We start from the raw sequence: 17699 nt of genomic DNA, 5'->3' as shown, positions 1-17699 counted from the left end.
AAAGAGTGGGCCAGGAGGTGACACTGTGGTACCACGCCTGAATCCGCATGAGAGGGTCCTGGGTTTACATGGAGACCTGCTGAGCACACCAGGCCCTGTCTGCCTGTGATCTGGGCTGCGAGTGGGGAGGGGCCGCAGCGTGAGGACCTGGTTGAGGGTGCTTGTATCTCTGTCTCTCTCCCTCTCACTCATTCTCTCTCATGGAAGAAATAAATGCAAGTTTTTATTTAAAGACTATTTTTTTAATAATAATCATCATGGGAAAGAAGAAGAAAATCCTTCCCAGAGTTTGACACACACACTTCTTGGCACTGCTAAAGACAGCAGTCCCTAACCTTCCCACTCTGGCCAGGCGAGTAACATGGGCAACTACACCACTTGAACGTGGGTATTTTCTGATTCGCTAAACAAATACATTTGAAGACACAAGTCCGTCTGTTTCCATAGTAACATTAAAACAAATCCCAGTGATGTGACAGGATGAGCTGCAGGCTCTCCCGCTGCCTTTTCATGGGGCCAGTTTCACTTAATAAACTCCTTCCAGACCGCATGGGAAACTTCCACAGCCTCCTAGCGTAGGATCTCTCTCTACCTTACACATTTAAAAACAGGAAACCAAAAAAGCAACCTTACGCATAGAAAATGAGGAAACCAACAGCCCTGTTAATGATCCATCTCAGAAAAACGCTGGTTGATAAATTAATCTTCCCTAAATCAGAAACCAACTGCCCCTGTGAGAGGACCTTGTATGTCCAGCTTTTCACTATGAACTAAATACTTTCAAAATGTATTGTGATAAATTATGAAAATAAGGAGTGGTTTGCATACCTAAAGGATTAAGAAAATGAGCGTCACGTAACAGTCATCTGTGAGCCAAGCGTTTATAAGTAGGTTTTGCTCTTTTTTATAAGAGAGAGAGATTGTTTTTTGACAGACTCTTATGTCGCAACCCTCCTGCCCCCGCCTCCCAGCTAGCTAGGACTGCAGGCAGCGCCACCACACCTGGCCTGTTCAGCCTGGTTGGGAAACTACACCGGGGCCTCCGTGTGGCTCCAGCCTCAAGCAGCCGCATCCTGCTACTCGCACCACTGTGGGGGCCTAGAGCCAGTTACTTTTCAGCCTATTGTAATACCCAAATCTCATCGAATACGAGTTTTCTTATATGAAATGATGGCTGAAAATCCACACTAACTGGCTGAAGTCATAGCTAACAGTGACGGAGAGAAAATCATCCTCACAGTAAATTTCTTCATCAGGCTGAGTATTTTCATTTTAAAAGAAGAGAGCTAAGATATAAAATGTTGCCAGGGGGCGGGGGCTGCTAGATGACTTCTGTCTGCACGCGTGAACTATTAATACAAGTCTCTTACGTCCAGGGCATCATACACATAATCCCATTTCCGGGACGCCCAGAGAACTCAAGGAGGCACTTAAGATCCATTAGCTCTGCAAAATTCATGTTCTCAAAGTTACCCACTATTAAACTACTGATGCCTAATGCTCTCAAGTCGCCTTCTGAAAACAGCTAGAAATCTGTATCAACAGATGTTCATTCTGGGACCAGAGAAAAGCAGCAAAATGGGTCTCAGCAGGAGGAATGAAACACCACGGGCCTCATTTGAATATTGGGAAATCCAAACGTAAAAATCCAGCCCTGTGGTTTTATTTTTAGACTCTAGGATATCTCTCCACATTCATAAACTCTCACGCTTCAAACTTAGGTCTTAATCACGGCCATTCTGGGAGCTGAACAAGTCAGTATTCCACATTCCAAGGCTGTTCTTCCCCTTAGGCTCCCATGTTAGTATATCTGGGTGTGAGTCTTACAATGACATTTTCTTTTCCTGACTGTTAGGAAATAATCATTCAACCATTTTGTTGTTTCAGACTCAATTATCGTCGGTCAGATAGAAAACATAAGAAAATCATTCCTGGTCTGTAGATGAGCTGTGATTACCTCAGGAATGCTCTCTGACCAGGAAGTCTTTACATATGAATTTTCCAGAAGTCCCTTCTTCTTTCCTTTCTGCAAACCGGTCTGACTCCTCACAGGAAGTCAAAACACAGTGAGTACGGAGCACTGCAGTCAGGACTGGCTGACGAGGCATCTCAGCCAAGGATCGACCTGCAGGCCTTGCAGATTCCTCAACCTCAGGCCTTGCTGAGAGGTAAAGAAGGCTGCTGGTAACTAACCAGAAGCTGCTCAGCCAGTTGCAAAGCTGACTCAACACAGAAAAACCCACTCCTAAGACTATGCCAGTTTCCTATCGATGCCAACACAAGGGGTCTTCAAAATGTTCATGGAAAATGTGTATTATACGGAAATTATACACAGGTTTCCCTTTTTTTGGCACCAAAATAAACCCATTTTAATTTTAATTCCATTCTTCTACAAACTTTTTTTTAAAGAGATTTTTGCCATAGGACGCGTGCCCTTGCCAGACAGAGAGACAGAAAGAGAGAAATCACTCCCTGGGGGGGATGGCCATACCGCAATCCCTTCTCCTCCATTCTCCTCTCGGGATCTTGGGCACACACACACATGCACCTGGCGTGAGTTTAAGCCACAGGGTCAGGGACTCAAACTGCGGTCGACTATGTGGGAATTCAGCGACATAGCCATTACGCAAACTGCTGGTCCCTAAATACAATTATTGAATATAACTGTGGGAAAGAGGTTTTGGAAAAAGTTTTCAGCTGCTGGTAAAAATCTTAGTATTATCTGGGCAGAGGCGTTTTTAAATTGTGTGGAACCAACATTTGGTGTAATGGCTTTGTCACTTGTCTTCCATGTAGTTGACCATGGTTCGAGTCCCGAACCTGGTGGCTTAAACTCGTGCATGTGAGTGCGTGCCCAAGATCCCAAAAAGAGAATGGAGAACGGATTGTGGCATGGCCATCCCCACTGGGTGGGTGATTTCTCGCTGTCTCTCCATCTCTCTGTCTTTCTGGAGAACGCACACACCCTATAGCAAAAACCTCTTAAAAAATCATAAATTGGGGAACCAGCAGTTAGCATAATGGCTATGTCGCTGGACTCCCACGTAGTCGACCGTGGTTCGCGTCCCGGACCTGGTGGCTTAAAACTCACGCCGGGCGCGTGTGCGTGCGTGCCCAAGATCCCGAGAGGAGAATGGAGGAGAAGGGATGCGGCGTGACCATCCCCCCTGGGGGGTGATTTCTCGCTTTCTGTCTCTATGTCTCTGTCTGTCTGGCGAGCGCACGCGCCCTACAGTAAAAATCTCTCCAAAAAAATAAAAATAAAAAAAATAAAAAAAAAATCATAAATTGTATATGGGAACACATGTGAGTATTTGTGCATGTACTGAGTTACCAAATGATTGGGACTATGACTATTCACCGTGTTCTTTTTTGCAATATTCCTCTTTCTTTGGAAAACTATTCCTATTCTATGTTGGCGCTACCAATTACGATTCCTTGCCCCAGGGGTGGGAACAATGAGATCCAAGATAGGGCACTCAAATTCCCTCAAGTACTTTTGATGTGAAGCAGGGATAAGTCCTTGCCTTTGGGTCACAGATCTTGGTAAAATATGAATACAAACTGCTGGTGTCACCTTCCTTGACATGTAGAAAAAGTCTTATGCAAGGAGAGAATGAAGTTAACAAAAATATGAAGATCCTGGGGCAAGCATGTGGCATGGTAGTTAAGGGCACTGGACTCCCACATGACTGACTGTGGTTTGAATCTCAGACCTGACAGCTTGCTTTCTCATTCTCTCTCTCTCATTCTCCCAATCTGGTCAAATTAAAAAATGAAAATAAAAAGAAAATAAAATAATTTTAAAAAAAGGAAGATCCAAAAGGGAGAGAAAGAGTGGAAGCCAAAAGGAGTTTATCTGAGAGTCTAGTTAAGCCTAATAATGGCTTGGACTTCCTAGTAGTATGAGCTAATTCAATTCTCTTGCCACTAACGTTAGTTTAAATTGGTTTGATTACTTGCAATTAAAAAAGTCCTAAGTAGTGGCCAGCAGGTGGCATAGTTGTAAAAGGCACTGAACTCTAACACAGCCAAACACAGTTCGAGTCCTAGACCTGATGGCTTGAAAAATCACACTGGGTATACGTGTGTGTATAAGCAAAATGCAAGTGGAGAATGGAGAAAGGACTGGGCATAGCCATACCCCCTGGGTGCCTGTCTCTCTCACCGTCTCTGTCTTTCTCTCTCACTGATTCTCTACAGTGAGTACACACCCTTTGGCAAAAATCTAAAAAAAGAAAAAGAAAAAGTTCTAATTAAATCTCTACCTCGTAACATAAATATACTCTAGCTAGACTAAAAACAAAGTTATACAAGTGTTATGAGAAATTACTATAAGATATATGTATATTCTCAGAATGGGAACAGTTTTCCTTAATAAGAAGCAAGACCCTTCCTTAATAAGAGGAGATACCCTAAAGGAAAAGATAAACTAAAATAAAATGTAAAAATTTCTGTACAATGACACAACAGAGTTCAAAAATGCAATTACTATAAGGTACATACATAAAGCCAAAGATTAACATATAAAGCATTCCCACAACCCATTTAAAAAAAAAAAAAAATCAAACCTCAACAGGAAAAAGTGGGTGAAAGGCATAAACTGTTAATTCACAGAAAGCTAAAAAAATCAGAAGAACTCAATCATATTTGTAAACAAAGACATGCACATTTTTCAATGAAATACTCTCACCACTAGCACCACTCATGATACTGAAGTCAGGTGACAGCATGGAGAAATAGACAGCTACATAAACTATCCATATAAACCTCTTCTGATTACAAGTAAACAGTAGCCATCGTTATTTTAAAAATATACCTACCATTTGACCAGCAATTTCACTCTTTCTTACTTCCCAAATACTTGTAAAAGTACCCAGAGATTAAATGCTGAAGATGTTAAAACGCACCACTATTTGTAATAATGAAAAACAGTTAACAGTCTATATGTCCATGAATATAGAATAGTAAATGACTTATAGTTCCTCTGTAATATATAATACCATGCAGCAGTCAAAAAGAATAAATTCAATTTATAACATGAAAAGAACCCCTACGTGTATTACTAACTGAAAAAAGCAGAACAATAACACATGCAGAATGATCCTGGTTAAGAAAAAAAAGAAAAAAGAAAAAAAAAACTTTGTACATGCACAAACATGATCATAATTGTAGGGAGAAAGATCTAAAATCTTACACACCAAACTGTTGATGGTGGTTACCTTTGGGGAGAGGGTATTCTATTTTTTTTCCCTTTGTGTGGCTTTTGCATTTTTTAAGACAAAAAATGTAAATGTAATAACTCCTTGTGCTTAAAAAAAAAAAAAAAGGAAAGGAAAATTAAATCTTACCTCCCCCATCAAGCTTTTATTCAAAAAATTAAAAATAAAACAAAAAGAAAAACTCCCTTTAATGGATGACGTGTATTCTTACCTATCTCTTCTTGAACAGAGACAGGTGTATGGGATTCTGTTTCTCCATTTTCAGGATCATCAGCTCCCTTAGCGGATTCGGTCTGGGAAGAATTTAGTTCACTGCTGCTGTTACTGTTTTCCAGATTAGGCTGGATGGAGGTAGTGGTGGCACTAGTGTTACTGCTGTCACATGTCCTGTTAGGTTCTTCTAGAAAAATAGAATATCTGGTTTTTAAACTGGACATCACATTGGAAACTGTCAGAAATGACATTTGTTCTAGGATTTCATTACAAAGTTATATTGCAAAGAAAAGCTATAATGTATGAATAATGCAATGTATGAAGAAAAATGGTAAACGCCACTTTCGAAGCTATTTTTTTAAGTCTCCTGGTCTATGATCTCACTGACCCTTATCTAAATCTTAATCTAAAGTTTAAGACAGACAATCTTTTAGATACCCCAGAACTGAAGAATAACCAAGTGATACAACTATCTCACAAAACTTACAGTATACATATAGCACTGAAGTTATTTTGTTGAGAGATTTCGAAAATTGAAGTTTACATTCTTACTTTTCAAAAGTATCCATGGAGTATTAGAAACAGAATTAAACAGGACTATGCCTAAAATGAACTAAAAGGTAATATCTAAACATGATTACTAACCTTTAAGGACAAGAATATCACTAAGAATGTAGTTTCTAAAGACATAGAAAATCAAAATTAACACTACCAAGAAATGAAAGCCTAAGTCCTTCTAGGGTTGTTCAGAAATTAGAGTCTCTGGGCCGGCCAGGAGCACAGTGGTCGAGTGCTCTGTATGGGCACAGGAAGCTAGATCTCACGTGGTTGCCAGCAGCTCAACTCTAGGCCCCTCCAGCTGGAAATACACACTAGGCACCTGTGCATACATGCTCCACTCTTGACAGGATGGAGAAATGGAGGAAACAGGCTTACAGCATAACCACAACCCTCTCTGGTGAGCGTATACACTCCCTAGCAATTATTTTAAAATAAATAAATATATAAATAAATAAATAAATAAATAAATAAATAAATAAATGAGAAGGAATCAAGAGTCTCCTTCTGTGTTCATTTTGGCCATTAGCAAGGTCCTCTCTAGGGCCAGCTCAGTGGCATATTGGTAGCCCACTGCTCAGGTGATGCTGGATCCATATGGAAGATCACAGGTTTGGGTACCCGGTCATCTGTACCTGCCTGGTATGAGGATCCATGGTTTTAAGTGGCTGGGAAAGCTAGAGGGGATAGCAGGGTGACACCCTGTTGAGGGTACTTGTCTCCTTCCCTCCCCCTCTGTCATTCCTATGACATAAACTTAAAAAAAAAAGAAAGAAAAAGGAAAAGAAAAAAAGAGGTTGACAGTATCACAACTCTCTAATGCTTCTAAAATAATCTTTTTGAGGAAAAAATATCCAACAACCTGATCAAAATATGGCAAAATATATAAACAGTCACAGAAGGAATGAAAATGGCCTTTAGGTCTATGAAGTATGGTCACTTAATTCAAACTAAGAGAAATGCAAAGTAAAACCGTACGGAGAGACTACTTCTCAGCTACCAGGTGGACAAAAATCCAAGTCTCTCAACACACTCTCACAGAGAAGCAGTGTGTGGACAGGCATCCCTACTGCTGCTAGAACGCATAACAGTACGAAGGAAGTAACAGGGAGCTACAGTGTACCTACAGGAAAATTACATGTGCACTTACACTTAATTTTGCAATCCCATGGGTAGAAATAATTTGCAACATACACTAGCAAAAATATTGAATGACTTACCTATGACACTATCCAGTGATGGATTTACACATAATGGCAAGAGACCAGAGACAAGCACAGTGCCCATCACTAGCACACTGGCCAAATAAGACATGCAGCACAGCCCTGGGCAAGCAAAGGCAGGAGAGAACCACTGTGTCTATATGTGCAATGGTCTCTGAGATAGGACGTTAAATGGAAGGTGCAGAATGGTACTATCAGTATGCTATCTTTTGTCTAAAAAGGGGAGTGAGTAAGTGTTTGTGCATATATTTTGCCTTTATTTATAAAAAATTAATAACGAAACCAGCCGGTGGCACAGTGCTTAAGGCAGTTGTATCCTACATAGCTGAATGAGTGGCTCCAGTTACGGACCTGGCAGCTTGGAAAACATCCTAAGCATATGTGTCTTCATGTCCAAAATTCCAGAAAAAGGGACAGATGGAGAAAAGGGGCCTGTGGCACAACTATGTCCCAGGGGGAGTGCTTTTTCATATTCGCCCTGTCTTTCTCTCTGGCAAGCACGTATGCCCTCTGGCAATATTTATTTAAAAAAAAAAAAAAAAAGCAAGCCTGGAATAAGGCAACCGTAATAAAGATGGCTGCCTATAGGGATCAGCAGACAGCATAATGGTTGCATAGCTGAACTCCCAGTAGGCTACAGTTCGAGACATGGAGGCTTAAAACTCACACTGGATACATGTGAATGAGTGCCCAAAATCCAGAAAGGAGAATGGAGAAGAAGGGATTGCGGTGTGGCCATCCCCCTGAGGGAGAGGTGATTTCTCACTTTCTGTTTGTCTCTCTGTCTCTCGGGTAAGCACACATAAAAATATCTCTAAACAAACAAAGCTACCTATAAAGAAAGGAGAAGACACTGTTACCTAGAGAAGAAAGAGATGGAAACTAAAATTCTCTGAATATATCCAGATACTTAGTTTTTGTTAACTCATCATGTAAATGTTTTATATTTTCTTTCTCCTTTTAAAATCCGCTAGAGGGCACAATCACTAGATGGAAAGAGACAAAGAGAAAGAGAATGAAGGGAAGTGAGTAAGCACCCCCTCCCCCAAAGGGTATGGTCATGCTGCAATCCCTTCTCCTCTATTTCTCCTTCTTTTTGGCATCTTTGGCACACATGTACATGTGCCCAGTGTGTTTTTGAAGCCAGCGGGATCAGGATTTGAATCGCACAGTCAGCCATGTGGGATCCAGCTCCCTAAATGGGAGTACCACAGAGGTGGCCCATAAAAAGTTTTTGAGCAAAAAAAAAAAAAAAATCTCCAAACATTTTAAGCCTAAAATAATACTCTAAGTATGGTTTTAATGAACTAAGACAAAAACTTGGGGGTGAGAATTTAAGAAGTTCTAACTGTACACATCTTAAAATACTTTATAAAGTCCTCCATGCAATTTGGGAGATAACGGCCTGCCATAAAAGAAGAGATCATCCCCTTCCGAGGTTTTCTGTCTAAAAATCACTACCACTAGCCTACTAAAAGCAAACTGAGTTCAGACTCCATACACTTAACCTCTCAAGGTGTTAATGAATTGAGAACTACCACAAAATCTATTTCACATTAAATTATTAATTTTGCTTTAATTCATTAAGCTATAGCATTAAGAAACTCTTAGGCATCTGCTTTAAACACCACAAAGAAGGTAACACTACCAACACATACTTTTTTTAAAAAAGAATATTTTATTTTATTCATTGTCATTGTATTATTTTATTTTTTGAGGCTGACTACTGGAAGACAGAGAGAAGGAAAGTGAGAAAGCAAGCTGCCAGGTCTGGGACTTGAACCACCGTCAGCCGAGTGGGAGTCCAGCCACCTTAACAATCATGCCACCAGCTGGCCCCAACACATGCAGTTTAATCCTCACAGTCCAAACAGTCTAGCTCTATAGCAAATGTTACAGACTCTGGCATTTAGAATAATACTATTTTCATAGGTATGACATACATTGTAAATTACTAACAATAGGAAAATTTGCTCTTAACCCTAAATGAAAATTTAATGTAGACTTTGATCTTCGACTTCGGACCACAAACACCAAAGCCTATTCCAAAAGGTAAATCTCTGCTCAAAAAAGTCAAACAAGGCAGCCACAGTGACACAGCACTAACTCAACACTCCACGGTGCCAAAGTGACATGGGCAGATCCCAGGTTCACACCCCACCGTCCCCCTGGACATGCCTGGTGCATGGACTCGAGCCTGGTTGGCTGAGGTGGGGGTGGATCACTATATGAAGGAAAACCTGCTGGGGTCTCCTATCCTCTTCTGGAAGAGGAAAGCAGCTGCCAGGTCTGGGACTTGAACCACCGTCAGCCGAGTGGGAGTCCAGCCACCTTAACAATCATGCCACCAGCTGGCCCCAACACATGCAGTTTAATCCTCACAGTCCAAACAGTCTAGCTCTATAGCAAATGTTACAGACTCTGGCATTTAGAATAATACTATTTTCATAGGTATGACATACATTGTAAATTACTAACAATAGGAAAATTTGCTCTTAACCCTAAATGAAAATTTAATGTAGACTTTGATCTTCGACTTCGGACCACAAACACCAAAGCCTATTCCAAAAGGTAAATCTCTGCTCAAAAAAGTCAAACAAGGCAGCCACAGTGACACAGCACTAACTCAACACTCCACGGTGCCAAAGTGACATGGGCAGATCCCAGGTTCACACCCCACCGTCCCCCTGGACATGCCTGGTGCATGGACTCGAGCCTGGTTGGCTGAGGTGGGGGTGGATCACTATATGAAGGAAAACCTGCTGGGGTCTCCTATCCTCTTCTGGAAGAGGAAAGCTAAGAGAAAAAAGAAAAAAAAAACTAAGCAAAATTCTATAGAGGAAAAAACAACTTTTCCACCTGAAGTCTGTAAAATGGGGATTTTTTTCCCCCCAGAGGAAAGGAAAAAAAAAAGAAAGGTAAAATAACCAGAATGTATTACGCTATTAGAAATTAAAAATAAACACAAGAGAATAAGAAACAAGCACTTTTAAAATCCATTACTGTAAACTCAGTGTAGTAAAAATACGTGGGTAATATTTCACTTTATCATTCAGTATCAAAAGCCCTCGTATCCACAGAATTTCCTTTGTAACAGAATTCAAAACTAAGCAAAATACTATCCTTAAAGGTGTCATTATCCCGACAAGTTAAGAAATAGGTTAAATCAGTATGTTAAATGTTTTTTTTTTCTTTTTTTTTTTTTTTGAGAGATTTTTACTATAGGGCGCGTGCGCTCGCCAGACAGACAGAGAGAGACATTAGAGACAGAAAGCGAGAAATCACCCCCCAGGGGGGATGGTCACGCCGCAATCCCTTCTCCTCCATTCTCCTCTCGGGACCTTGGGCACGCACGGACACGCGCCCAGCGTGAGTTTTAAGCCACCGGGTCTGGGATGCGAACCGCGGTCGACTACGTGGGAGTCCAGCGACATAGCCATCACGCTAACTGCTGGTTCCCAGTATGTTAAATGTTTTGACATGTCCGAAGGAACATTACAAACAATTATGGAAATGAAGTCCGTTTTATCTACCACTGAAGCATTCCTGATCCCAGGCATAAAATCTAGAGGTATAACGTAAATAAAAGAAATGCTGTTTGCATTGTACAACTGAAAACAAATCTTCATAGCAGATTTGAGCTTAAGAAGCTAGAAAGAGGGAACCAGCAGTTAGCGTAATGGCTATGTCGCTGGACTCCCACGTAGTCGACCGTGGTTCACGTCCCAGACCCGGTGGCTTAAAACCCATGCCGGGCGCATGTGCGTGCATGCCGAAGATCCCGAGAAGAGAATGGAGGAGAAGGGATTGCGGCGTGGCCATCCCCTCTGGGGGATGATTTCTCGCTTTCTGTCTCTCTGTCTCTCTCTGTCTGTCTGGCGAACGCATGCGCCCTATAGTGAAAAAAAACTCTCAAAAAAAAAAAAAAAAAAGAAGCTAGAAAGACACGTGTCCCTACCCCACCCCCCATAAATTAAAAAAACTGGTGCAGAAAGGTTCTAATCTAAAATCTAGGACAGGGTCAGTTCATGGCCTGATGATTAAGGAAGCCAGACTGCACATGGCTGACCACTGTTTGAATCCCAGACCTGGTGGCTTGAAAAGCACATTGAATACAATGCATGCACGAACAAAATCACAACAGGATGGGGAAATGGAAAAGGGATTGCAGACTGACCACCCCAGATTGAAGGGATGCTTTCTTCCTCCGCCTACCTCAACTTTCTGTCTCTCTTGGATAAGGGCATACTTCCTGTGGCAATAAAAAAAAAAATGAAATGAAAGCCAGGACAAAAGTAATCTGGGGGGATGGGGGCAGCAGGTGGCATAGTGGTTGAAGGCGCTGGATTCTCACATGGCCAACCATGGTTTGAGTCCCAGACCTGGTGGCTTGCTTTCTCGATTTCCCTTTCTCTCTCTGATCAAAAATTTAAAAAATACTAATAACAACAAATGGAATTAAATAAATAGAGTGATTTCTTACTCTCTGTCTCTTTCTGGAGAGTGCATGTGCCCTATAGCAAAAACCTCTCTCAAAAATAAAAAAATTTTGAAATGGACGCAATTGTTAACTATAAAGAAGTAATAACTATTGAATGCTGAACAACATACCTGCTATAGGGGCAACATTAACAACATTAACTTTCTAACTTTTCAAGTGATACCTACCAATCTTTCCCAAAGTTTTGCTCGACTTTTCTGATTAATTTAAAGATGAGTCACATAACACATCTCTGATTACTGGTCATATCCAGTATGATGGGTATGATCCTTCACCCTACCAGGATCCTGGGTATGCTCATGCATGCCTGGCATGTTTTCAAAGCCATGGGGAACATAACGGGAGCCTTGATCAGCCATGTGGGATCCAGTTTCCTCTGTGCGTAGTTTATCTGCTATGCTACAACGCCATCCCCAAAGTTGTTTACTTAAAAAGAAAAAAAAAAAACTAGAAGAACCGCTAACAGTGTTAAAAGATGGTTAAAAATGGGAGATGGGCCCAGCTGTGCCAGTACGCAAACAGCGCCACCACTTGGGAAGCAAGAGGCCCAGGTTCAGTCCCCAGTGAAAGCGAACATGCCAGGTGCTACTGCATATGTGCCTGCAGTCCTAGCTAACTGGGAAGGTGGGGCAGAAGAATCACGGGACGAACAGATAGTGTAATGGTTATGTCACTGAACTTCCGCAGTAGACTGCAGTTCAAATCCTGGACCTGGTGGCTTAAAACTCACGCCAGGAACTTATGCATGCATGCCCAAATTCCCGAGAGGAGAATGAAGGAGAAGGGATTGTGGTGGGTTTCTCACTTTTTGTCTCTCTGTCTCTCCGGCAAGCCCACGTGTCCTATAGCAAAAATCTCCCTTAAAAAAGAAAATGCCTATCACTATCTCTCCCTTCCCCTCTTTCTCTTCCACTCTCTCTCATAAAGAAAAAAGGAAGGGTGGGGAAGAGAGACAGATGAAAAATTTCTGGATTTAAAAAAAAGATTATCAGTACAGATCTCATAGACATGAAAAAGACAAGATGTTATTGTCAATAAATTTGTTAAATTAAATGAAATGGTCAAACAGAAAAATGCCAAAACTAACATAAGAAAACAACAGAGACTATAGTTTATTAGTAGCTAGAGAAGTAAATTCTTTGGCCCAGTCATGGTGGCGTACTGGTAGCACAATACACTGCAATGCTAGAAGTCATATCAAGATTGGGGTTCAGATCCCAGGTGGACCTGTGTGGGCATGAGTATGTGTATCCATGACCCTGGATGAATGGGAAGTCTTTCGTGGGAGAATGATCACAGCAGCAGACTATGCTGACGGTGCTTGAATGAGAGTGAGTGTGTGTGCGCCCAAGCGCCTCTGTCTCCCTCCCTTTCTCTTATGTAATGAAGAAATAAACTTTAAAAAAATAAATGAAGGGGCCAGCAGGTGGCGTGGGAGGTTAAGGGCACTAGATTCCCACACGGCCAATGACGGTTTGAATCCTGGAACTGGCAGCTTGCTTTCTTGCTTTCCCTTTCTTTCTCTGTCTCTGGTCAAATTTTAAAAAGAGAAAGAGAGAGAGCGAGAGAGCGAGCGAGCGAGGGAGGGAGGGGAATTAAATAAATAAATAAATAATTTTAAAGATAAGAATAAATGAAATCAGACACGCAGGTGTCAGGGAGGTTAAGACAGCTGGATCCCACATGGCCAACTTTGTGATTTGAAAAACATGCCAGGTGAATATGCATGTGTGCCCAAAATCCAAGAGAAGGATTTTGATATGGCCACCCCGGCCCCAAAGGCAGGAGGGATTTCTCACCTTCTTTCTCTCTCCCTCTCTCTGCAGAAGGCATACATGCCCTACAGCAAACTACAACTAAACAAATAAACAATATCAATAATTAATAATAACCTCGCTACAATAAAAACTCCAGGACCAGATGGCTTCAACAAACATTTAATAAATGTCACCAGCTCCGCATAAACTCTTCTAGTTCCAACTCATTTTATGAGGCCAAAATATGTTGATACCAAAGCCTAAGACAAACATTGTTAGAGAAGGAAAATACAAGTTCATCTTACTTATGAAACTAGGTATAAAATCCTAAACAAAATATTAATAAACTAAACGCAACAATATGTAAGAAGAAAAATGCGGGTAGGGTTTATCCGTTCAACTCTGCAAAGGCTCTAGGGGCAACGTGGCCTCATCAGGCACCCAGCACGCACCCTGTCTGCAGCCAAGATGCCCAAGAAGGGAGGCCAAGGAAGAGCCCAAGAGGAGATCTGCAAGGTTGTTGGCTAAACCTGCTCCTGCAAAAGTGGAGACGAAGCCAAAAAAGGCGGCAGGGAAGGATAAATCTTCAGACAAAAGAGTGCAAACAAACAAAAGGGAAAAGGGGAGCAAAGAGGAAACAGGCTGAAGTGGCCAACCGAGACACTAAAGATGATTTACCTGCAGAAAATGGAGAAACTAAAAATGAGGAGAGTCCACCCTCTGATGAAGCAGGTGAGAAAGAAGTCCAGTCTGAGTAATGTCATACACCATGTCTTATCAATGGTCCCGGTCTCCCTTCTTGTACAATCCAGAGGAATATTTTTATCAACTATTTTGTAAATGCAAGTTTTTTAGTAGTTCTAGAAACATTTTTAAGAAGGAGAGATTCCCACCTCATCCCATTTTTTTTAACTGTAAATGCTTTTTTTAACAGGTGAAATAATTTACTGGTTGTTTATTTTTCAGTACAATCAGAAAATAGTGGGATATTGACTTATAGGATGCTTTGACTCTCTTGCGTGTCAGCCTAAAATTCCATAGGTGGGGGCGGGTGGGTAGTTTTTATATCCTAAATACAAAGCATACTAAATGGCAGTTTGGAGTCACAGTCATGCATTTAATGTGTCTTGAATATTTTAAATTACTTCTATTGTGTTTTCTAGTAGTACTGTTTCCTAAAGAAAACCACTCTGATAGTTGCTCTCCCTGTCAGAACTGTGTGCACTCTGTAACATCTTTGGTCGTGGTAGTCCAGTTTTCCTAATAATTCTGTTAATGTGCTGTGAAAGATTGGAAATTTGAAGTATGTAGTGTGTATGATACTAAATTTTGATTTGGTGGGACTTACATAACAGCTTTCAACATCTGAAGACAGTGGTTCTTGATATCCTCTTAAGGAAAATTTGCCTACAAATTTGAAGCTGGAATGTCACTGGAATAACTTAAAAAGAATCACTATACTTGGCTTTTTAAATTTTTGGTACGTATGTTAAGAACTGGGTACAAATTGAAATGTCTGTACTGATCCTTGACACAGCCAATAAATCTCAATTTCAAAAAAAAAAAAGAAAGAAAGAAAGAAAGAAAAATTCATCACAACTAAGTTATATTTAATCCAGTAATATGAAATTGGCTTAACATTAAAAAAAAAAAATCAATGTAGGCGGGCCAGCAGGTGGCAAGGTGGTTAAAGCACTGGACTCCCACATGGCAGACCATAGTTTGAGTCCCAGACCTGGTGGCTTGAAAATCATGCAGAGTGTGTACGCATGAATGCCTAAAATTCCAATTGAAGAATGGAGAAGGAACTTGGCATGGCTATTCCCCCTGGAGGGGTGATTTCCCACTTTCCCTCTTTCTGTTCTCTCTCTGGGAATACCTATGACCTATTAACAAAAACAAACAAAAAAATGTAGAAATTTCTCCTTCAAGTCTAGTGGTAAAAAGGAACTGGACTTAACCTATCTCCATGAAATAATTAAAGCAAAAGACAGACCATTTAATAGAAAATGAATAATAAAACTATCAAGCACTTCAGGAAAAAGGTTATTCAAATGACCTATGCACACAGGCACACACAGGTACACAAAGGTACCCAACATCTAGAGCCACCAGGGACCCAACAATAAAGATGTCCTATATGCCTAACATAATGTCCCCACCTTTTTCTTAGGAAAAGAAAAAGGAAATAATGATAATATTGATACCAGTACTGGCAAGGATACAGAAGAGCCAGAACTCTCAAGGACTGCCAGTACACGAAAACCGTTCAGCAGTATCTATTAAAGATCTGCATAAACAAACACAATGACTTAGGAAAACCACAACCAGGTTTATACCATAGGCACACAAAAAAACATGTAAAGACTACTGATAGTAGCATATCCATAATGGTCCCAAACTGGAGCCAATCATATGACCATCAACGTACAAAGAGGATAAATTAATTAAGATATATCTACACCATGAAATACCACGCTGCAATAAAAAAAGAATGAACTGATATTAGACGCAACATGTGGATGGCTCTTATCCATATGTTGTTGAGGTACAAAATCAGACATCATGAGCCAGCCTTTGGGCCGGTGGTTAAGGCGGCTGGATGCTACATGACTGACCACACCGTTGACGTCCTAGACCTGGTGCCTTGAGAAATGTGCTGGGCGTGTGTGCGTGCCCAAAATCCTGAAAGGAGGGTGAAATGGAAAAGTGACTGCAGCATGACCATGCCCTATGGAGAGGTGATTTCTCACTCCTTCCCCCAACCTAGACTTAGTGCATATACTCTTCTGGGGGGTGGGAATCCCAGACATCAGAGCGTACATGCTATATGATTTCACCAATTTTTTTAGACAAAACCAACTGACAGTAATAGAAGTCAAAATAGTCATTACTTCAGTGGGGGTAAGTACAGCGGTGGCTGAGGGGGCATGATATAGAAACACAGGTGTCTTCACTCTATAAATATGCATCAAGCTGTTCATTTAATGCCTGTGCATTTTACTGCATGTTAACACTTCAATAAAAAAAGCTTATCAGAAAATGTTTCCATCCTAACACTTTACAATCTGATAGTATCTTTTTGATACATTTTAATTATTAAATTATGTATCCAAATACATTCTGAAAGCTTTGAAAAGAAAATTAAGATGTCTCCTATAGTATTTTTTTTTAAAGGAATTATTTATGGGGACAAGCAGGTGGCATGGTGGTTAGGGCGCTGGACACTCCTACATGGCCGACCATGGTTCAAGTCTTAGACATGGTGGCTTGCTATTGCACTTTCTCTCTCTTTCTCTTTCTCTCTCTCTCTGTGTCATGTATGTGTGTCTCTCTCTGGTCAAATTAAAATAAATGAATGAATAAATAAAATAAAAAATTCTATTTATGATTATTATTTTAATTTAATTTAATTCTATTTGTGATTATTATTATTTTTTAGTTTGACCAGAGAAAGAGAGAAAGGTAAAGAGAAAAACCAAGCTGCCAGGTCCAGGACTTGAACTGCAGTCTGCCAGGTCCAGGACTTGAACTGCAGTCAATCCAGCACCTTTAACCACCATGCCACCCGTCGGCCCCCATGAGTGTTTTTAAACTGCCTACAATAATTCTTCCATCCCAGTTCTTCTAACAACACATCTCATCCATTGACCAGAAGTTGGTTAACAGTGGTGACAGAGAACAGACCAGGGATATCAGCAAGTACCTGGCACACAGCCAGACACATTGGAGGCACTCAATAAGTATCTGTCGAATAAATGAGTGCATAGAGAACCAAGGAAACAGGACGCAGAGTATCACAGGCATAATAATCTCTCCCATTCTAACAATAAAAGAACATCTATTTCAGAGCAACAAATACATTGGAAATAAACAATGTTAAAAAGCAAATGTCTGCCAAACTCTAAGCATGACTGTCACTAAACTGAGTTTGATTTAAGAACAGAACTAAATTGGCGCTGGCAGGTGGCATGGTGGTTAAGGCGCTGGATACTATATAGCTGGCCATGGTTCGAATCCTGGGCCTCGCAGCTTGCTTTTTCACTTTCCCTCTGTCTCTCTCTGGTCAAAATAAAAATAGTAGTAATAAAATAAAAAAATTCTTAAAAAAAAAAAAAGAAACAGAACTAAATTATACATAAACTCTACTAGCCATATTGAGGTTTACATTAGTTACTAATCAATTAAAAAAAAAGAATAGTTTAAAAAGTATTTACTAAGAATG

The 17699-nt window shown here is 40.7% G+C and overlaps 1 protein-coding gene across 2 annotated transcripts in view; it reads right to left on the bottom strand.

Annotated features, from left to right (window-relative positions):
• BPTF (bromodomain PHD finger transcription factor) overlaps window positions 1–17699 on the bottom strand; it is a 158151-nt gene that overhangs the window by 86550 nt on the left and 53902 nt on the right. Inside the window, exons 6-7 of one of the 2 annotated variants that reach the window (XM_006146777.2) lie at window positions 5434–5622; window positions 2240–2242 (exon numbers count right to left, since the gene is read on the bottom strand). In XM_006146777.2, the coding sequence (XP_006146839.1) occupies window positions 2240–2242; window positions 5434–5622 (192 nt within the window). Of the gene's footprint in view, window positions 1–2239; window positions 2243–5433; window positions 5623–16333; window positions 16337–17699 lie in introns of both variants that reach the window. The other variant, XM_027771167.1, reaches the window with a different exon arrangement.

This window comes from Tupaia chinensis, unplaced genomic scaffold, assembly GCF_000334495.1.
Source record: "Tupaia chinensis unplaced genomic scaffold, TupChi_1.0 Scaffold000187_1, whole genome shotgun sequence".
NCBI lineage: Eukaryota > Metazoa > Chordata > Mammalia > Scandentia > Tupaiidae > Tupaia > Tupaia belangeri.
Note: the sequence above shows the minus strand (reverse complement) of the source record. Positions and strands in the feature narration are given on the sequence as shown.